The sequence below is a fragment of the Callithrix jacchus genome, chromosome 17 (genome assembly GCF_049354715.1).
Source record: "Callithrix jacchus isolate 240 chromosome 17, calJac240_pri, whole genome shotgun sequence".
NCBI lineage: Eukaryota > Metazoa > Chordata > Mammalia > Primates > Cebidae > Callithrix > Callithrix jacchus.
Genome location: NC_133518.1, coordinates 51,432,560 through 51,455,467, shown reverse-complemented (window position 1 = coordinate 51,455,467; position 22,908 = coordinate 51,432,560). Strand labels below are relative to the sequence as shown.

General features: G+C 36.4%; 2 protein-coding genes across 5 annotated transcripts in view; one reads left to right on the top strand and one right to left on the bottom strand.

The window, feature by feature from the left end:
* Positions 1–4,409, bottom strand: part of ACAD11 (acyl-CoA dehydrogenase family member 11) — a 122,284-nt gene extending 117,875 nt beyond the window's left edge. The window contains exon 1 of the mRNA XM_035278302.3: positions 4,196–4,409. Coding sequence (XP_035134193.2) covers positions 4,196–4,344 — 149 coding nt within the window. The 5' untranslated portion in view covers positions 4,345–4,409. The remainder of the gene's footprint in view (positions 1–4,195) is intronic.
* Positions 4,410–4,911: 502 nt separating this feature from the next.
* On the top strand, positions 4,912–20,986 carry UBA5 (ubiquitin like modifier activating enzyme 5). Of its 4 annotated transcripts, none has more exons than XM_078354229.1 (13): positions 4,912–5,264; positions 5,460–5,575; positions 8,792–8,837; positions 8,953–9,042; positions 11,742–11,851; positions 13,422–13,508; positions 14,132–14,216; positions 14,943–15,047; positions 15,227–15,354; positions 18,416–18,551; positions 18,792–18,867; positions 19,004–19,110; positions 19,657–20,986. In XM_078354229.1, exons 3-13 carry the CDS (start codon positions 8,799–8,801, stop codon positions 19,738–19,740), a joined length of 1,047 nt encoding a protein of 348 aa, XP_078210355.1. In that variant the 5' UTR covers positions 4,912–5,264; positions 5,460–5,575; positions 8,792–8,798; the 3' UTR covers positions 19,741–20,986. The 4 variants fall into 4 exon arrangements, with proteins under 4 accessions (XP_078210355.1, XP_078210354.1, XP_002763766.1 ...); XM_078354228.1 differs by having other exon boundaries at positions 5,460–5,688; XM_002763720.6 differs by lacking the exon at positions 5,460–5,575.
* The last annotated feature ends 1,922 nt before the right edge of the window (positions 20,987–22,908 follow it).

The window sequence follows — 22,908 nt, the reverse complement described above, 5'->3', positions numbered from 1 at the left end:
TGCTTGGCAAAACTCCCATCCTGATTAAATCCACTTTTTTTTTCTTTTCTTTTCTTTTGCTTACACTGATATAACTGGCCATGGCTGAAGAAAGACACATATAGTCATAATTATTGTTTTAGGTTAGGTTATCAATAACCAGATCATGGGGAAAAATTGTATACAAGTGACTTATTGAGGAAATGTTTAAAGAACTAATAAGAAATATGGGGAAGCAGGTCACGGAAGGGGAGAAAGCCAAGCAAGGGTGTGATCTAAGACAAAGTCCCTTAGAGGGTAGCTGCAGTCTGATCTCACCAGTGTGAGGGTTGGGGGTAAAGGTAATGGGGGAACTCTGCTATGTCAGAGTTTAAAACATGTTTCTGAAGCAAGAATAATAAAGATTTCATACTCCTGAATCACTATCGGTTAAGGTCCATTTTAGGTATTACAACAGTAAGGGCAAAGGGTGCTCCAGTAGTCCACGGGTAGTTTGCCAAAAAAGCCCAGATGCTGTTTATTGGAAGCAAAAACCAACAAAGGCAGGACATGTACAGCAACACTAAAAATGAATCCAAGAGGATCTGGACAAAGCATTAATAATATCTACTGAAATATCTAATCCGCTTCAAATTCATGATGGCAAACCTCAAAGTGAACCGCATCTGGCAGTCATAGCTCATTCATTCTCCCATTCTCTTGGATGGGAGTTTCATACTTCTCTTTCCTTAAATCTCAAACACTTTCTTCTCCATCTTCATTCTCAGCTAATTAATTACCTAGTTTCTGATTTCATGGAGCAAATAGGAGCAATCATATGAGAACTTCCACAAGCTTACACTACTGTATCTACTGCATGCAACCATCAATACCCATTTATTCTGTCTTCCCTCCAGAGTCTGGAGAAGGATGTGCACATTTCTATCTAAGGGCAATCCCTTCTCTTGTTTATTAGATTCCCGCCTTCTTAAGGACTTCTTTCCAGCCCTCTCTCCTGCACAAAATTTTCTTTCTTCTAGATTAGTGTCATCAGCATACAAACATGCTGTTATTTAAAAAAAAAGCCTTCGCTTGACCTCACTTCCCTCTCTACTTAAAACATTTCGATTTCCTTTTGTATAAACACTCCTCAAGAGTTTTTTACATGTCCTCTTCCTATCCTCTTAAACCCATTTCAAGCAAGCTTTCATTTCTTTCTTTCCATTATTACTACTTTTTCAAGATCACTAATACAAACCATGGTTTCCCCCCATGGACTATTTTCTAAGTAAGACCTTCGATCTCATGTCTTTAAATATATTCTTTTTGTTGATGACTCCCAAATTTACATGTCTCATCCAGATCTCTGCTCTGACCTCAAGACATATCCAACTGCTTACTATACATATCTACTTGAATGTCTAAAAGGCATCTTGAAACTTAACACTCCAAAACTGAGTTCCTCAAATTCCTCCTCAAATCTGCTTTTCTATAGTCATCTGTATTTCAGTTCCTATGAAGAGGGAAATTAATTATTTACAATTGCTGTACAATAAAGCCAATTAACTGTGTTGTGTTCAATGCAATATAAATCCAAACCCCCAGCTCTGTCAAAATGAACTAACTCCCTGTAAAACCTACCTTACCTAACATTCTTAGCAAGTTCGCAGACATCTGGGCCTTTTCACTTTAAGTAGTCTTTTAATGAAAATTTATCAATCATTTCCTTTGTGGTTTCTGCTTTTGTCTTTAAAAAGTTTTCTTCTCTAACATCATAAAACTAACTTACATGTCTTCCAAACATTTATAGTTTGGCCTTGAACATTCAATTCTTTTATTTACCTGACACTGTATGAGATAAAGAGTCTAATGTCTGTTTCTTCATACAGATAACAATTATTCCAGTATAACTTCTCAAAAAGTTCTTTATTCCCCCCACTGACTCTCAATGCCAACACTGTCACATATCAAACTTTTATAAATATGTGGGTCTTTCTGTGAACTCTCCATTCTATTTCATTGGTCTGTTTGTCTATCTCTGTGCTAATATCATGCCATCTTAATTCAAATTTCCCACCTTAGGGTTCTTTAGAAATGTTTCTGCTATCTTTAATCCTTCACTTTTACACATAAAATTTAGGAGCACTTTTTCAAATTAGAGAAAAAAATTAGGATTTTGATTGCCATTGCTTTGCATCAATAGATAGATAAGAAGAAAAATGTTTGCAATACTGAATATTTCTATCCAATAACATAGCATCTTTTAATTTCTAAAATTCTTTTTACGGTCCTAATAAAAGTTTTACCATTTCTTTACAAAGGTCTTGACATCTTTTGTTTAGGTAATTTGCATTTTGATGCTCTTTTTGAAATGACATTTTAATTGTTGCTAAAGTAGAGAAATGCAGCTGATTTCTGTACACTGAACTTTGATAGCCTTTTATTGTCTGAGTGGATTATTGGATCTTTAATCCATGAATCAATTAATTTCTAAACACATGCTAGCTGTCTTCTGTTAAACTTTTGGCATTAAAAAAAATTGCTTTTTCTTTTTCTTTTTTTTTTGAGACGGAGTCTCCCTCTGTCACCCAGGCTGGAATGTGGTGGTGCAATCTTGGCTCACTGCAATGTCCCTCTCCCAGTTCAAGGGATTCTCCTGCCTCAGCCTCCCAAGTAGCTGGGATTACCAGCATGCGCCACCATGCCCAGCTAATTTTTGTATCTTTAGTAGAGATGGGGTTTCACCATGTTGGCCAGGCTGGTCTCAAACTCCTGACCTCAAGTGATCCAGGCACCTTAGCTTCCTAAAGTGCTGGGATTACAGGTGTGAGCCACCACACTTGGCCAGAAAGCACATTTTCAAAATACAAAGATTGATTCTTTTGAATTTGAGACTTCCTTCATGGCCTATGTGTTTTCAAATTTTCATAAACTTTTTCATGTGTCCTAGAAATGAATGTGTGTTCCCTGTGGGATCCAAAGTGCCATACATATTTATTAAACCAAGCTTATACAATGGTTTAACATTCAGCTTGGTTCAGAATTAAGTATATTCCAGTTATGTACTTCTTCAACAACCCTAGAATATGAATGTTACTATCTCCTTTTTGCCAGAGCAGGACTAGATGCTCAAAGGGTAACACATCCAAATTCCACAGTAAACAGAATAGTTGGAATTTGAAATTTGATCTGTTTTAGTTTGTTATAGCATGAGACTTCTAGCCTAGAAATCTCAGCTATTCTTTATTCCATCTTTTCCTTCATCATCCAATATCTATAGGGACATGGGACTTTTTAATTCTATACCCTAAAATGTTCCCGGATCCATCTCCTTTTCTACTATTTTCACTTTCACCAAAATCAGTAGTCAAAGAATATAAATGCCAGTGATAAAATGCCACTACTATACTGTGTTATTGCAATTTTCATGCCCTTTCACCTATATTACTTTACTTCATATCATTAATAAGACTAATCAGTACAGTCAGGTATTACAATTTAGGAAGCTAGTTCTCAGAGAGTTTAGATAACATATTTAAACTCACAGACAGCAAATGACAGATTCAGTTTTCTGAATGACAGGACTCTTTCTATAGCCCTGTATTAGAAACAATGCTATTTTTAGAATAAAGTTTTAAGAATGTATTGTCTATTAGAAAACATCAGACTAAAGCCAGATTCTCGGTGAGGAACGGTACTCTCAGGATCCTCTCACCCAGTTCCATTACCTCGCTTCAAAAAACCTGAGGCCCAAAGTGGTGCTGTGACCTCCTAAGTGGAAGAGCTAGTAGTCCTCGAACTCGGATCCTATCTTCTGGTGTCATTAACTCAGCTTCCCGGAATACCGCCAATCAAACGGAAATACACCAGCTTCTCAGAAAAAGATCTAAGAGTTATATCACAAAAGGTCCGAGAAGGCATCTATTCCTCAGAGTTTCTAGCCTTAATTGCCTTAGAGAATCCTCAAGGCACATAAATCCATGCTTGAACAAAGATTCCCTTGGAGAGTGGAATGGTGAACGTTATTGAGCTTCCATTACTGCCCTCCAACTGGGAAGACCCCACAGCATCGAATTCAGGGAGGCCGGCAATAGCAGCTCAGGCCTGCAGGGTGAATTCACCGACGGTAGGAAAAACAATCGGGATGGGAGAAATTTAGTAAGCCACCCAGGGCCAAAGGAAGGAAAACGCAAAGCACAGATTTGTTTCCGCTGTAGGCAAAGCCTGGCGTCGATACCTGTATTGAGCAATGGTCAGCGTAGCCTCATGTTCCGCCCCAAAGCCAGGCAAGTGCTGGTTTAGGTAGGCCTCCAGGGACTTGCGGTCGAACTTGTGCTGTGGCAGCACTTCGACCAAATCGGTCTTGCCAGTGGCCCCTAGCTTCATGATCGCCCCTCAGGCCACAGCAACGCGGAATCCACAGGTCTAGAGTGCCGAATTCCTTCAGGGTTGGGGCAGGCCGGGGCGGGGTCTGGCTTCAGCCAACCACACACAGGCTACGCGCCGTTGCTGAGCAACGCCGGCCCACTGAATCTGGAAGTTTTAGCTCTAGCCAAGTGCCGGAAGAGCCCAATGTGTGTTCCGATTTCAATTCTCCAGTCAGCGTCAGAGTTGGAGCCCTCAATTTCAAAAAAAGCAAAGCCATTGTCATCGTTACGGGCAATGAACAATGCAGAAGCCTCTTCCACCCGCAAATGTAATGCATCAGCAGGCGGAAGACCTGCAGGGTCCAGTTCAGAAAAAGGCCCGTCAGGACTTCGAGCCCAAGAATAAGAGATCCTGTTTCTCCTAGACACCAGGTTAGAAAGGCAACATCGCAGGCCGCCTGCTCTGGACACTTATCACCCCGATCCTGCTGCGGCCGGGTTTAGCCGACCCAGCGAAGAAGGAAGCCGAAAGAGCCAGGTTTTTGCTGAGGGGGAGCGATGTCTGCGACGCACCGGAAGCGGCTCCGAGGAAGGCCCGTAGGAGTGGCGGAGACGTGTCTGTTTGTGAGGTGCTGGGGGCACTTCCCAAGGGCTCTGGATTAGGAAGCCAGCGGCTAGGTGCCTCCCCACGGACCCCTCGCGGGCCCAGCCGAGCAGCGTGGGGCGAAGGCGGCGGCGAAGGCCCGGGCTGGGAGCGTTGGCGGCCGGAGTCCCAGCCATGGCGGAGTCTGTGGAGCGGCTGCAGCAGCGGGTCCAGGAGCTGGAGCGGGAACTTGCCCAGGAGAGAAGTCGGCGGCTGTCGGGGAGCGGCGACGTAGGGGGCGGCCGGGCCCGCATAGAGAAGATGAGCCCAGAGGTGGTGGACTCGAATCCCTACAGGTAACCTGCGTCGCCAGTCCGAGGCAGGCGAGGTGGACGAGGTCAGGCTCCGTGAGATGAGGAGTGAGGCGCTCCCCACGTCCCGCTCATGCGGACTCCCGCCACCCTTTTCTTGGGGGAGGGGAGGATCCCGTTCCCAAATGGGCAAGGCCACATCTTAGTACTGATCAGAAGATGTTCTTTTTCTTTTTTAAGAAAACCTCCGGTGAGTCAGCCATATGGTGCTGCACCTGTGCTTGCTGAGGACGTGTGTCCAGTTTCCTATCGCCCTTGCCTCTAATTAATCCACCTCGCTGTGTATGAGACTGATAGTAAGAATTTTCAGAAGATGTGATCAAATGTAAAACCTGCTAAGAGTAAACCTGAAGTTTTATTAAAGGCTTATCAGTGCATCTTAAACGGGGATGGAGCGGGGGAGCACGAGGTTAGCTTTTATCTGAGATACTCGGGTGCTCCTTAACATCTCAAACCATTTGACGTTACCAAGACTGCCCACGCCTCACTTTTCTTCTTTCCTAACAAAGTTTGTCAATTCAGCAGATGCAATATAGTAAGGACTCTTCCTCCAGGAAGGCAAATGCTCCTTCCCTACCCAGGAGACTAGAGATTTCTCCAGGCTGATTGCAGGTTAAGGGTGAAGACTACCTCCAGGCCGATTGCAATTCAAATCTACTCTCTTAGTAGCTGCCTAACCTTACGCAAGTTGTGAAACTCTCCGCTTCAGTTTTACCTGTAAAATTAAGATAATAATAATAATATCTTTCTTTGTTATAGTTGTGGGGATTGAAAAAATCAGCATGTATCAAGTTCTTAGAGTAGCGCTTGTACATGGTAAGCCTTATGCAAGATTTTATTGCTTGGTGCATTCAGCAGCAAGCAGTTACTGAGCTTTCACGGTGCTAAGCACTTTACATGCATTTTGTCCTCTCACCAAAACCCTATGGGATCGCTACCATTTTACCCCTATTATATAGATGAGAAAATTGAGGCTTAGAGAGCCACCTCAGGTCATAGCATTGGTAGTAAATAATACAACCAATTATTTACCGTATTATTTACTACCCAGAAGAGGAGAGTAGAGATTTCTTCATTAGAAAGAGTGAAATAGAAGATTTCCAAGAATAATTGGGGCAGGTTTTTATATCTGAAGGAAGGGGTAACTGAAGGTTTACATGCTGAATGCTGCAACTAAATGTGAATGGAATGCTTGCATACATGTTGCCGAGACTCCCAGCCTTGCTTCTTCACTTCCGACAGCTGATCGTGGGGTTGGAACTCCAACTCAGGTTGGAGTTTGAAAGATTATTCTCTAGGGAATCTAATAGCGCCAAGAAGATTGTGGGTTTCTTAGCTGAATAGGCTGGCCAGATCACCCTACAGGGAAGTCCAAAGTCAAACAGTATGGCCTATATTGTTAACCTTTATTAGTGTCCCACTCTTAAATATGAACAGAACAAAGGATGAGAGAAACTTCTAACATGAAAGAAATAAAAGTAGCAACTTGGATAGACTATGTAAGAGAAACACATCCCCCCAAATTATCATTAGTATCCTCAGATGAGAGAAGATATGGTACAAATGACATAGGAAAAAGGTGCAAAGTATTTAGATGATCAAGAATTCTTGAAATGGAGACAGTAATAGAAATGAAAATCTCAACAGAAGTGTTGGAAAATAAAGTTGAAAGAAATCATCCAGAGAATAGAGCAGATAACTAAAATGATAGATAATTGAAGAAAGAAAATAAAGGACAAATCCAGATGGTCCAAATTCCAAATAATAGGACTTCCAGACAGTCTGAAAAGCAAACCAAACAAGGAAGTAACCAGATTCTTCAAGGAAATTTCCCAGAACTGAAAACGTGAGTTTTCATTTTGAAAGCGTACACTAAAAACTCAGCACAAGGGATGAGAACAGATTCACATTAAGGCATACTGTGAAATTTTATAAGCTAGGAGACACTGCAGCATTACCTTAAAATGTTGAAAGACAATTCTAACTTTAGAATTCTATACCAAGTTAAACTATCAATTAAGAGTATATATGTAGCTTCCCACAATTATATGCCCTTTGCTTTGTCATTTTTATAAAGAATATAATTTTGATAAGGAACATTTTCAGACATGAAAGTTCTTAAAATTTACCTCTGCTATACCCTTTGCAAAACTACTGGAAGATGATCTTCTAACCACAGCAAGAGAGTAAGTTTAAAAATAACTGTTGACAGAGTCTTTTAAACTTTCACGTGCATCAGAATTACTGGAGGGCTTGTTAAAGCAAATTGTTAGACTCCACATCCAAGATTTCTGATTCAGTGAATAATTATAGGGTAGGGCCTAAAAAATTGCATTTCTATCAAATTCTCAGGCAATGATGTTGCTGATCCACAGACACTTTAGAACTAGTGAGTTATGGTAGACAGGAAGCGGGGTTAACACAAAATAAAGAAATTAAGAAATGTTGTAGTATAATGATGAAGGAAGATTCTAGGAAGGCAGCTGTATGTGCAGTAAGTCTAGAGACAGACACTGTGTCAGATTCTAGGAGATATATCTTTAAGAAGATGAAATTGATAGACTGCTTCATGCATATGACTGTATCTAGAGGAATTTTAGAAAATTAGTGAAAGTTGGGGTTGAATTTGTGAAAAAACAGGAAATTAAGCATCAAGAGAAACACACTTATTAAGTTCAGGGGTGAGGATTAGAGGAAAGGGTAAGCTTTAATATATTGCTTGGCCCAGATGTGAAGAGTTAACATCTAACCAAGATGACCATATGAACACTATTGGGAGGTTGGTGGGATGGAAAATGTCTGTGTGCAGTAGGGATGAGAGCAAAATCTGATTCAGATAATTGACTAAAACTGAAAAGAAATAACAATGTTGCCATGGTATTTAGGAAAATGATGGTGATAGAGTTAAAAGTGAGGGAGAGGAAAATGGGGGTGGTGGCTGAATTTCCCAGCAAGCCTGGTGAAACCATCTGACTCCTTAAAGTGAAAATGAATGAGTTAATTATAGACTTAAACTGCAGATTGCCAGTAACTAGTTAAAACACCTCTTAGAGTCTTTGGCATATAGTAGGAGCTTAGTAAAATTAGACATCATCCATTGTGGGCAGAGGCAACAAGAGAATGGAATTCCAGCCATGAGTTTACTCTGATGATGGAGATCTGAGTGTTAAAACATTAAATATTTATGTATTCTACCAAAACGTAGAAAAATGTTGAAATTTAACTTTGACCTTTAGCATTTAAGTAGCAGTCACAATCTTGGCTGTAAATCCGAATACATAGCTTTTAAAAACCAATCTTATTTCATAGGCTTCACCTGGGAGAGTTTTTAAATCTATCTGGGTAGTTTAGTTTCATTTGGTTAAAAACCAGCCTGTAAGCATCCTTCTGTTTGAAACGATTAGTAATGATGATATTTTGGTGTTTATTTTCTGTGATGATACATATCTCTTTGTATTACTATCACTTAAAAGACTGTAAGCTTTAAAACATTTTTTCTCCTTTGTTTTAAGCCGCTTGATGGCATTGAAACGAATGGGAATTGTAAGCAACTATGAGGTATGATAAACCCTTTCCAAGTTTTTGTAAAATGAGTTCAGTAAATGAAAATAGCTTCTGTTGACATATTTGATGAAGAGTTATTAACCAACACATATTATTTTGTATTTCACAGAAAATCCGTACCTTTGCTGTAGCCATAGTAGGTGTTGGTGGAGTAGGTAGTGTGACTGCTGAAATGCTGACAAGATGTGGCATTGGTAAGGTAAAACATTTCTCTTTGCCTATCATATAGGGAACTACTCACTCCTGGAGTAAATCAGGTACAAATTAGGATTTTTTTCATTACTAATGGCTTATTGACTTGCAGTGTATTAATCTAGATTGTTCTTTCTACTCAAAGGGTTGAGACATATCCCACCTACACAAAAGGTGTTATTATTGCTAATTAGACAAGGATTGTCTGTGTTTAGAAACGTTTCTGTTGAAGTAAATGTAAACGATTTGGACTTAGTGTTTTAGATATAGAAGCTTAGGAAAAAAGGTTATTTGATAAAGTGTATGAAACACTGAAACATATAACAAATATTTTATTAAACATATACCAGACCTTTCTTACTCTTGAATTTGAACTAGAGAATGCTCTGGATGGATTTTTAAAAATGGTACATTTTAACTTTTTTCTAAAATTCATTTGGATTATGAGTAGAAAGAAGTAACTTTCTTATACCAGAATTCAATCTACCAATCTTAGATTTATAAAGCCAAAGTCTATGATAGTAGACACGTAATGGTTTAATAGATAAGCTTTCCACAATTACATATCCTTTAATTTGTCATTCTGGTAAAGCAAGCATTCTCCCACAGTTTACCAGTACTTTCTAATATGTTGGTCTATCCCCAGATTCTTAAAATGATTTCAAAATTGGCACTCACTTACCAATATAGAAATAAAAACACCAAAATACTAGAAATGTTTATTGAAATTTTAATATCTTTCAAAAGATTTACAAAAGCAGAACAAAAATTGCTCATAGCTGACTTAAGCACCCTGACTGATGGACTAGGGATCATAGAGATCATTGAGATTAGTGGCGCTCAAGTTTGAGTATGTTATCAGAATCACTTGGAAGCCTTATTAAAACACAGATTAACAGATCCTACTCTGATGGTTTTGATTTTATAGGGTGTCAGGTGGACTTAATAATTGACATTGCTAACAAGCTCCCAGGTGATCCGGATGATGATGTTCCTAGGACTACACTAGTAAGAACCACTGGATCCTTGCTACTCCAAGTATCAAGTAGTAACATCAGTATCATCTCTCAATACCTACCCCAAACATACTGAATCAGAATCTGTATTTCAACACGATCCCCAAATGTTTCATTTTCACATTAAAGTTGGAGAAGTGCTCTTGCATCTCTAACAAGCTCCAAGTGGTGCTAATGCTGCTAGACCAGGCCACATTTTGAGTAGCACAGAGCTAGAATAGAACAGTAGTTATCATATTTTGCTGTAGAGTCACCTGGGAAGTTTTAAAAAAGTCTTGGTGTCCAGACTGCACCCCATAATGAGTAAATAAGACTATCTGGGGATGAGGCACAGACATCTGTATTTTTAAAAATTCTCCAAGTGATTCCAGTGCGCCCTCAAGTTTGTAAACTGAGAATCTACACAGGTAAGTTTCAGGAAGTCTTTCTTTAATTTGTAAAACAGATAAATACGAAGCAAATTAATGGGGTTAAATAGGAAAGTAGAAGATGTTACAAGACCCAGAGTCCATTTTTTATCCCTAAAAGGCTCTGGGATCTCTTGAAAGTATATGGGGTGCCTTGGATCACTAGATCTAGATTTCCTGCTTTATTTTAGAGATGAGGATACAGGCCTAAAAAGTGGAAGTGATTTACCCACAGTCAGAGCTAATTAATGGCAGAGTTACAATTCAGACCTTCTGTTCCCAAGTTTAGTGTTTACTGCAACTTATGCATAAACAAGCTATGAGGCAGAAACTAAAATGTAACACTTGGCCTGACCTAATACATATTTATTGATGAGCTTAAATAAACTATGTTTTGGAGACTCTTAAGTAGGATTAGAAAATTATGGAGAGAGTGAGATCTTTTCTAGCAAGGTATTAAGGGCTACCTAGGTGTTATGGGTTGAGGTTTTTCTTTTTAGTTTTTGTATTGAGAAGAAAATCCCATTTTTGTTATTATTATTTAGTATAATGAGAATTGTGTTACAGAGTCACAGAATTTCATATCAAGAAGGGATTTAGGAAGTCCTTGGCTCTAGCCTGTTCTTATTGATAAGAAATGTGATCTAATGGCCATTTTAATGTGTGTGTGTCAGAGAGAGAGAGACAAATGCTGTTTGAAACAGGCTTAACTATATAGCAGGAAACAGTTAACTGATTTGTAATTTTGTTTGGAATAATGCTTTAGCCATGTCATTGGTATATATTTTGTCATCTACACAAAAGAGTCAGGTTATACTATATTTTAAGTTACAGCATTTGTTTTTATCTTATTTAAAGATTTCATTTAGCCAATGGATTCCTGGCTTTTAGCCAAAAAATGGAAATGAAGTAGGATTTTGGCACAGTTTTAAAAAATGGAAGGAAAGGGAATTAATTTCTGAATGAATCATTTAGAGAGGCAGCAAAGCATTGTGGTTGAGGTGCAGATGCTAGATTGAGAATACTTGAATTTGAATTTTCACTTCATATTAGATGAGTGGCCTTTGGGCAAGTGTTCCAGTTGCCTCATTTCTAAAGTAAGGATAATGGTACCTATATACCTCATATTAGCATTGAACAAATTAATATATGGTACCTGGTGTTTCAGAATTAGCTAATATTATCAAATTATTAAACTAATTAAATGTAAAGCTAATTTATTCTTTGGTATTTTTAGTTTTTTTGGTATGTTTTTCATCAGAATACCACTATTTTCATTTTAGTTGCTACTCTTTGATTATGACAAGGTGGAACTAGCCAATATGAATAGACTTTTCTTCCAACCTCATCAAGCAGGATTAAGTAAAGTTCAAGCAGCAGAACATACTTTGAGGTAAATGGAATAGCAATCAAGAACCATATTCAATGAAATCTTACTTTATGTATTTGATATGAGTTAATAGAAATGGATCTGAATTTTTCTCTATTAAATGCAGACTTCACTTGTACAAAGAATTTTCTTGCCTCTAGGACATGGGTTGGCAAACTTTTTATGTAAAGGGCTAGATAATAAATATTTTAGTCTTTGAGGGCCAGAGGGTCTCTGTTGCAGCTGTTAGTTATAGTGTGATAGCCGCTGTAGGCAACGCAAATATGAATGAGCATGTCTGTGCTCTGATAAAATTCTATTTTTGGACTCTGAAATTTCAATTTCATGCAAGTTTTAATTTTTTTAATTAAAAAATTGTTTATGAGACAGCATCTCACTCTGTCACCCAGATTGCAGTGTAGTGGCACAATCTTGGCTCACTGCACCTCCACCTCCCAGGCTCAAGCGATCCTCCCATCTCAGCCTCTTGAGTAGCTGGGACTATGGGCATGTGCCACCATGCCTGGCTTATATTTTGTATTTTTAGCAGAGATAGGGTTTTGCCATATTGCCTAAGTTGTTCTTGAACTCTTGGGACTCAAGCCATTCATCCACCTAGGCCTCCCAAAATGCTTGGATTGCAGGTATGAGTCACCATGCCTGGCTGATATAATTTTTATATGTCATAAAATGTTCTTTTGATTCTTTTCCTAACCATTTAAAAATGAAAAAAACATTCTGAGCCTCAAGGCTGCACAAAAACAGGTGGCAGGCCAGATTTGGCCCATGGGCCACAGTTTGCCAATTCCTGCTTTAGGAACTTTTTAGTGGCCCCAAATTTGTTCTTAACTGAATAAGGAAGTGAGGCTGAGCTGTATGTAGTTACTGGACATGGTAAAGTCTTAATTCCTGCACTTAGACTGATAGGGGTGGGAACAGCTTTGTAATCTTTATGACACAAATGAACCTAGTCCTTGAAGTATGGGATACAAGAGAAAAGGACTTTGGGTTTTCTTTGAATAGCTTGAATTCTGCTTCTCTAAGGTATGTGAAATGCCCTTTAGCTCTTTCATCTTTTTTTCTCACAGCTTTTTCTTATTACAGCTACTAGTAGTCTTTTTAAAAACATTTTTTGGCCAGGCGTCATGGCTCACACCTGTAATCTCAGCACTTTGGGAGGCCAAGGTGGATGGATCACGAGGTCAGGAGATCAAGACCATCCTGGCAAACGTGGTGAAATCCCAGCTCTACTTAAATACAAAAATTAGCTGGGCATGGTGGCGCGTGCCTGTAATCCCAGCTACTTGGGAGGCTGAGGCAGGAGAATTGCTTGAACCAGGGAGGAGGAGGAGGAGGTTACAGTGAGCTGAGATCCTGCCACTGCACTCCAGCCTGGTGACAGAGCTAGACTCCGTTTCAAAATAAAACATTTTTTTTAGAGATAGGGTCTCGCTCTGTCCCCCAGGTTGGAGTACAGTGTGTGCAATAATAGCTTACTGTAGCCTTGAACTCCTGGGGTCACGTGATCCTCCCACCTCAGCCTCCTGAAATGCTAGGATTACAGACTTGTAATCATTCCCTTTTTCTTTCTTAGGAACATTAATCCTGATGTTCTTTTTGAAGTACACAACTACAATATAACTACAGTGGAAAACTTTCAACATTTCATGGATAGAATAAGGTAAAATTTTAATTTATGAATATTTTGTATAATGTCCAGCTCAAATATTAGAAAATCTATTAGAAAAATCTATGGATTCATCCAATGAATGGTAGATTGATATATATTTTTCCATTTTTTAAGACAGTAATTTTTGTGTAATTTTTATGTTTTAGAATATCATTTGAAGGTATATATTGTCCAAAAACAATTAAAAAGCAAACAAGCAAAACCCCTATAAGTTACAACAGAAGAGACTGTCAATTTTAAGTTCCGTGTTGATTATATTTCTGTCTGAAATGGTTTTCTTCAGAGACTGTCAGAACACCACTGAAATAATTGCATTCAATTAGCTTTTATTACATTTAAATTTGTAGTGAAGCATGAATAAAAGTGTGAAAACTGGTATACTTCCTTCACCCTTGTAGTTCTTGTAAAATAAGTAATACTACAGTATCATTGATGTTATATTCATAAGTTACTCAATACTTGATATATGATATCTTTAATAGTACAAATTTACTATGTGATAATTATAGTCAAACATTTAATGAAAGAATAAGTGTCAGACTGGACAAATAAGTATAATGTATTAGCGTGAATTTTGTATCCTAATGTTTTTCAAATTTATTTTCTTTGACTAGTAATGGTGGGTTAGAAGAAGGAAAACCTGTTGATCTAGTTCTTAGCTGTGTGGACAATTTTGAAGCTCGAATGACAATAAATACAGTGAGTATTCCTGCTGTGTAAGATATATTCATGGATTTATCTGTTTTCCTTTATATTCTATCAGTATATAATCCCCATCCTAAAAATAGTTCTGAATATAAACCCTTTTATGTGTTTTATTTGTAATGTTTTCTTTAAGCCTCCTCTTAAAATCTACTCCAATAGCTGTGGGACCTGTCTAGCCTTGCTGGTATGACATGTGTTATAGTATTCTACTCTTTTTGCTGGTAGAGGAAACTATAAAAAATACCTCTGATGTATAATTCTTAAATTAGTATCTTATAATAATTCTTGGTCAGCATTAGTTTTAACTTTTGTTGCTTGATTTTATAAATGTATAAATATATATAAATTGCCTGAAAACATGGTTTCTCAAAAATAAAAATAAATATTTTTCTTTTGAATATTGTTTTAACTTTTCAGATGATATTTTAGCATTTTTTTGTTTCTGAAATTATTTTAGAAAACTGAAATTTCATATTAATTTGACAAGAAAGCCAATAAACTTTGATCCAATTTAATAATATTTACTGACTACATCTTGAATACTGTCACTTTAAACAGAGAATGGTAATTGCCAAGGAATTGCATTATCTTATGACTTTCCTCATTTATTCTGAAAATTAATTTTAAAAGACCTTGGTAATTCATTCAGTTAAAATAATTTATTGTAAATTACTTCTTGCTTTTATTTTTTTTCTTATATTTTCACCCATTTCTACTAAGGCTTGTAATGAACTTGGACAAACATGGATGGAATCTGGGGTCAGTGAAAATGCAGTTTCAGGGCATATACAGCTCATAATTCCTGGAGAATCTGCTTGTTTTGCGGTATGAATTATTCTTTTTGGATTATTATTTACTAATAGGTACTCGAGTTCTTTGGGGTTTTGAAAATATATTACAGTTCAAAGAAAAAACAAATGAATGGGGATGGAGTACTATTTGGAACATCTCATACTTTTTCTCTTTTTTTTGAAATGTGTTTTCTTTTATTCTTTTTCACGTAGTGTGCTCCACCACTTGTAGTTGCTGCAAATATTGATGAAAAGACTCTGAAACGAGAAGGTGTTTGTGCAGCCAGTCTTCCTACCACTATGGGTGTTGTTGCCGGGATCTTAGTACAAAACGTGTTAAAGTAAGTCAGGGCTAATTTTTCTGAACAGCTTGTATGCTTTCAAAAAATATATATTTCACAAAGCATTTCAGAAATTGAAATTACCAGTTAAATATTTAATTTGGCTACTTAAAACTTCAATGTAGTTTTAAATATTTTATATATGTATATGTGTAAATCCTATTTTATATATGTATGTCTACTTTTCATATCTAGCTATATTGTTACATATATTAAAACATGTGCATATTCCTACATGAATACATATGAATGTCAGTTACTCCCTTCATTTGGAATAGCTCTTATTAACTGATACAATGGTAGTGGTATATTTATTTATGAAGCATTAACCAAATGATTTAAATCTTTGCAAGTTTGACCTGTGGGTGGAGACTTAAACACACTTGCTTCTACTATCTTGATAGAAGTCTTACCAAAAATAACCCAAATGTGATTAAACAGTAATTATTGTTAATGTAATAAAATGTTCCATTACTGTTACTGTAAATTTTACATTTACATGTACATAAAATGTAAATGTTAACATTTATATTAGTGTTAATATAAAACACAGTAATAATACTTAAAATTATTTAGAACAGATTTTTAAAATCTGCTTTTGGATATCTCTGCTATCCAAAAACAAATATCCAGCAACTATACAATTTAAACTACAGCTAAAAAGAAGGAAAAAGATTTCTTTGCTGCTAAAATTTTTGTCAGAGTTTATGAATTAACTCATACTTTATTAAAAGCAGAGTGCCTTTAGGTATTCTCTAATTCAGGCCATTTATTTCCCTCATTTTACAACTTTAATAAGCTTAATTGTATTTCCTAAGTCTCCAATATAGTAAGAACAAACTGCAACAAGACATATGGAGGCACCAATCAATAAGAAGTGTCAGTTGCTAGCAAAGAAATTGTAAAAAGCATACATATAAACTCTCAAGGTAATGGCCTAGGGCTATTTCATATAAGAGCGAATAGCCTGTTTAGCAGGAGGCCCTGTCTAAATAAACATTTTATAGTATGATACAAACAAGGAGAAAAGAATTAGGCTAACAAAGTATTCTCTTAAGGATGTGTCCTATTTAGCTAGCCCCTCTATTAATGGACATTTAGGCTACTTAATTTTTTTTTATTAACAATGCTGTAGACTACATCTTGTATATATCTTTGAATACTAGATCAATCTTTTTTTTTTTTTTGAGACAAGGTCTCACTGTGTTGCACAAGCTGGAGTGCAGTAGCACAATCATGACTCACTGCAGCCTCAACCTCCTGAGCTCAAGTGACTTTCCCACCTCAGCCTCCCAAGTAGCTGGATGTACAGGTGCATGCCACAATGGCTGGCTAATTTTTGTATTTTTTGTAGAGATAAGGTTTCACCATGTTGCTTAGGCTGCTCTTAAACTCCTGAGCTCAAGTGATCTGCCCACCTCAGTCTCCCAAAGTGTTGGGATTATAGGCGTGAGCCCCCATGCTCAGCCTAGAGTTTTCTATAGTACAATTTTTTTTTTTTTTTTTTGAAAACAGGGTTTCACTCTGTCACCCAGACTGGAGTGCAGTGGTATGATCTTGGCTCATTGCACTCTGCACCTTCCAGGTTCAAGTGATCTTCCCACCTCAGCCTCCCAGTTAGCTGCAACTACAGGCACCCACCACCATGTCTAGCTAATATTTTGTAGAAAGAGTCTCTCTATGTTCCCCAGGCTGTCTTGAAATCCTGGGCTCAAGCAGTCTGCCCATCTCGGTCTCCTAAAGTGCTAGGAATTACAGGCATGAGCCACTGCACCTAGCCTATAGTACAAGTTTTTTAAAGTAGAATTTCCGAATTTATGAAATATTTATTTTGAGAAAGATTACTAAATTTCTTCTGCAAAAGGATTATACATTTGTATCATAGTTTAGAATTCACCCATACCTTTGATAACTTTGGATATCATCAAACTCTGTAATCTTTGTCATTCTGGTGGAAAAAAAATAGGCATTTAATTTTTATTTATGAAAAATGAAAACTTACATTCTTCTGTGAATTGTCTGCTAATAGTCTTTGCTCTTTTTTGTCTTGTATATTAAGAATGTGTATTTGCAAATATTTTTCTTTTGTCATTTTTTTATGTGATTTTCTCTGTGTAGAAGCTTTTATGATGTTAGTGCAAAGGTAATTAAAGTTTTTGCCATTACTTTTGACAAAAACTGCAATTATTTTTGTGCCAATCTAATAAAAGACATCAGATTGGCTGGGTGCAGTGGCTCACGCCTGTAATCCCAACAATTTGGGAGGCCAAGGCAGGCAGATTGCTTGAGCCCGGGAATTCCAGACCAGCCTAGACAACATGGCAAAGCCCCGTCTTTACAAAAAAAAAATTACAAAAATTAGCCAAGTGAGGTGTTGCTTGCCTGTAGTCCCAGCTACTTGGGAGGCTGAGATGGGATTGCTTGAGCCTGGGAAGGTGAGGCCTCAGTAAGCCATGATCATGGCACTGCACTCCAGCCTGGGCAACAGAGTAAAAAGTATCAGATTTGACTGGGAAGAGGGTAGGAGGGAGCTGGAGGTACATCAGATACTGGAAATGCTCTGTATCTTGATCTGGTGATGGTTACATGAAAGACTCACACAAAATTTTATTGAGCTATATATTTAAATTGTACATTTTATAATAAGTTACATACAATTTTTAAAATTTAATTAGATTTAGTACCATATCTCAGGGATTTAAAAAATACACTTCTCCCACATTTTAACTTCTCTGAAATCAGCACGCTTCTTTAAGTTGTTGACGTAGTTTAGCTGCCAGCATTTTATCTTTATATTAGAGGTTCAAAAAGTAGTATGTTCGACAGTTGATGAAATGGAGTAATCTTTTCTTTCCTTCATTCAATAAACATTAAAGCATCTACTATGAGCCAGGCAATGTAAATAAGAGAAAATTTCTGTTTCTCGGATGCAAATTTCTGTTTTCTGGTTAAAAAAAAATCATTACCTATTTCAAAGTTATTTTTTTAAAAATTTAGCTATTCCAGTACTTTTCCTGGTTTTAATTTCTTTATTTAAATCTATTTTGATTTGTCTTTCTAGGTTTCTGTTAAATTTTGGTACTGTTAGTTTTTATCTTGGATACAATGCAATGCAGGATTTTTTTCCTACTATGTCCATGAAGCCAAATCCTCAGTGTGATGACAGAAATTGCAGGAAGCAGCAGGAAGAATATAAGGTATATGGCAATCTGTTAGAGTGCATGAGGGATCATATTGCATAGGAGAATAAATAAGCAGATTTGGAATACAAGATAAATGGATTCTGTATTTTTATAGTGTTAACGTATTCACTATACTTCAAAAATGAACATTCTTTCTTGCTTTTGGTAAGATAAAAAGCCTGTCTGAATTCTTGATTAATGCTTCATAGAACTGAGAATGAGTAAGAACACTTTGATGCTGTTTGATTTCTACAGAAAAAGGTGGCATCACTGCCCAAACAAGAGGTTATACAGGAAGAGGAAGAGATAATCCATGAAGATAATGAATGGGGTAGGTGTTCTTTTATATATTGAAATGGCAGCATAAAGCAAAACCTTTTATGGTAAGGAATCTAACAAGATTATACAAATTAAATACTTATTGCTTATTAAATTCCTTAAAAACTGATATAGGATCAAATTTGCAGGTATTGAGCTGGTATCTGAGGTTTCAGAAGAAGAACTGAAAAATTCTTCAGGTCCAGTTCCAGACTTACCTGAAGGAATTACAGTGGCATATACAATTCCAAAAAAGGTATTTCAAAAATATGATTTACCCATATGTAAATACCACATAAGAGAAAATATTTATCTTCTTTCATCTTCATTCTAATTTGTAATGCCAATGAAGAATTTCCCGTTTTAGGTATTTTATGCTATAGGCATTAAGATGTGAGAAAGAGAGGTATTGTTAATATGCAGATATTTATAGCTTATTTTAAATTCTTTTAAAACATGGAGTAAAATGGTTTTGTTCACTCATTAATAGACTAATAGATTTAAGCATAATAGATTTTGATTAAATGAAGATCTCGTTTTTGTATATTGGTAGTTTTAACTACAATACCATTTAAAAAAACTAGAGTGGTCAAGAATATTGAAATTACTGCCTTGTATATAAACAGACTGGTGGGGAATGCAAAAGACTGTCTTTCTTCTAAAAATTAGAAGACATTTGTTAAAGAAAATTTACTTTATAACCTGTTGAGCATGGTCAGAACTTACTGATTATATATTCCTAAGCATCAAGAATTCTGGATGGTTCTTTTTTTTTCACTCTATTTCCCTTACTTGTCAATAGCAAGAAGATTCTGTCACTGAGGTAACAGTGGAAGATTCTGGTGAAAGCTTGGAAGATCTCATGGCCAAGATGAAGAATATGTAGATAATGGACTGGCATATATTTTATTTTTCATGTTAAAGCCTCTTCCCTTGAAATTAAAAACAAATTTTTTAACTGATAAAACTTAGGCAACATTAATTAATATATACTCTTAACTGAATTGTTAGTTTTTGAAAATCCTGTGACTTGCTTGTTTCTCTCCACTCCAACAAAATCATTAACTCTCCTAAAATGTATGTTCCATTCTAGTAAGAAAACCTCAGAGGACATTGTAGGATATAAATCTTATTTGAAAACATAGCTATTGAAATGTGTTGGCCTTTTGGAGTGGGGGAAGGCAAATCTGAACCTGTAATCTTTTTCTTTCAAATCTCTCTTTTTTTTTTAATCCCTTTTGTCTATTGCATGAGGATATGGACAATAAAGCAGCACATGGTCCCTAGATAAAGGCAGAAGGACAAGGAATATAGCTTACTGATTAGAGCTAGCAAACATCTGCTCATTATGTCTGGAATTGCTTTCTATAATAAAATTGCCCACTACTAACTTGATCAACAATCAGTTTAAAATAGTTAATGTATGAAGTAACATCCTCTCAAATGTTTGCTGATGAAATACAAGTTGAAATGTAGCTACTGGAAAAGTCTGTAAACCTGTGCATATATATATTCAAATGGAGACAAAGGCAAATAAAAAGCAGCTATCTTCATGAATAGACAAAGTTGCTTTCAGGAAGTATAAATTATATTCTGCACTGACCAAGGAATAGAAATTATTGCATCTGTGGAACATATATCTGGGGTTACTATACTTTACTGAAGAGCAAGGCATAAATTTAGATTAATATCCATCCAGATTACACTAATTCTTTAGGCTATTCCTGGATACTTCATTTAAATTTGATTCTCAAGGTAGTAGATGTTGGCAAGGTTTGTACTGTATAGTGGGCATAAAAGAACAGTTCTAAATTGCCTCTGCAAAGACTTGTAGTCAGTGGAGGAGTATCATTTCCCTTGATCATGATGGCTAAACTATAAGTTGATATAAATTAGCTTTCTCTGAAGTTGCACCTAAGTACCTTGGTTGAAATGAATTTGCAATGGTTTGGAGACTAATAAATACCATGCAGGCGTAACCATTACCAGTAGGATGTTTCTACGCTTATTTCCTATTCTAATTTTTACTTTGAAGATGTGAATATCTAAATTATATCTCTAGGGGAAAATGTAAAAAATCAAAAGTACATCCCTGATTTGTAAAATAAAGTTCAAAAAACTGAATTCAGAAAGTCTCAAGTATCAAATGTCTTCAATACATTGTTTTGAGATGCTAGGATTATACTATGAGTCTCATGTTTATAGTGAAGTCTGAAAAGCAGGAGGATAGATTTTTTTAGCCTTGAAACTCACCTGTGTTGCCTTGGTGGGTCTTTTACTATCTTTAAAAAATTTAGCATATTCAACTGTAAAATAGCTTTTCCAGTATGAGAGATGTTTTGAATTTAAAACATGAAATGCAGTCTTTCAAAAATAATTTTCCTTTGGAAACTTGCACATACATGTAAGGTTTTATAAAATTTTATGATTTGATAAAGTATTTTATCTAGAATTCACTGTCTTCTTTTATCTGCTCTCAAGTTGGCATTGCATCACTGCTGGTGTCTTACACTGTGCCAAATCTTACCTAATTGAGCTAACTTTTTTGTCTAATATCTTTCATTAAAAACAATTGGATTATTTTACCATAAAAAATCTGGTAGCAGATATGCTGCTATCCTAGAGTACTCTCTTGACAGTTGGCATGCCATGAAAACTTGCATAAGAAGGCAGCTGATTTTGAAAAATTAATCTCATTGAATTTAGTATTACTAAATAAACTCATAGCATTTGACCAGATTTGTAAACACTATTGATTCTAACGGGAAAGATGGAAAAGCACTCCCCAAATTGCCTTGGAACAGAGACTCTAAATAATAGTAAAACAACATATTCAACTTTAATTCCTATCTCATTGTTAATGGGAAGTTAGTTACGGTTCTAGTTAAATGTTGTAGGGAAAATAAGTATTATTAGTTTCTTCTCAGAAAAATACTCCCTCCCAGCACTTTGGGAGGCTGAGGCGGGTGGATCATGAGATCAAGAGATCGAGACCACCCTGGTCAACATGATGAAACCCCGTCTCTACTAAAAATATGAAAAATTAGCTGGGCATGGTGGCGCATGCCTGTAATCCCAACTACTCAGGAGGCTGAGGCAGGAGAACTGCCTGAACCCAGGAGGCAGAGGTTGCGGTGAGCCGAGATCGCACCATTGCACTCCGCCTGGGTAACAAGAGCGAAACTTCGTCTCAAAAAAAAAAAAAAAAAAAAAATACTCCCTGGATATTTATACTGAGCAAAACAAAAAACAATAGCCACTTAAGAATATTTGTTAAAGGAAGCTTTGACCCCTGCATCACGTTTTCTTTGTATTTCCTTTTCTGTAAGGTATTGACGAATGAAAATTATAACTAGAATAATTAAGTGCCCTACCAATTCAGATTTATAATTGAGTTGTCTGAAACGTACCTTTTTCATTATGAAGGTACATATTAATGTGAATAAATATTCCTATTTGAGAACTTCAAATATGCAGACACAAAGATGTTCCAGCTATTTTTATCTTTTTAAGTATGCATTCTACGTGAGAACATTTGGGTTGGTAGTAAAGTAAGTAGTAATATCAAAATATAGTTTATTATGTTTAAATTTAATTCTTTTGGAATACATAATTTCAAGTGATCAATATGTCCTCAACTATAGTTACTCAAGCACAAATTTTGGAGGTATAAAGAATAATATTCTTAAGGTAGTTTTTCCTTTTTTCAGGGTTCTTCCAGGGTCCTGGTCTGATTATTTTCTAAAGCAGTTTTTCTAAGGTGATAAACTGAACATATTACTTGCTATGTATTAAATTACCTAGTACCACTAAATAATCAAATTCTAAGCTCTAACAGCTTAATTCTAAAATCAATGTCTGGTATATTTGTGAGTTCAATTACTTTGTGTCTTTCACAGCTGCCAAACCCAGAAAGGTATGTTATGGTTATAGTTTATCTTCTATTTTTCCCTCTTGGACTATTCCTAAAGGAGGAAGAAGGATGCTAATTATATACTGCCTCATTCCTTTTTAAATTGCCACTACAGTGACTTAGAGTTATACCACTGCTTCT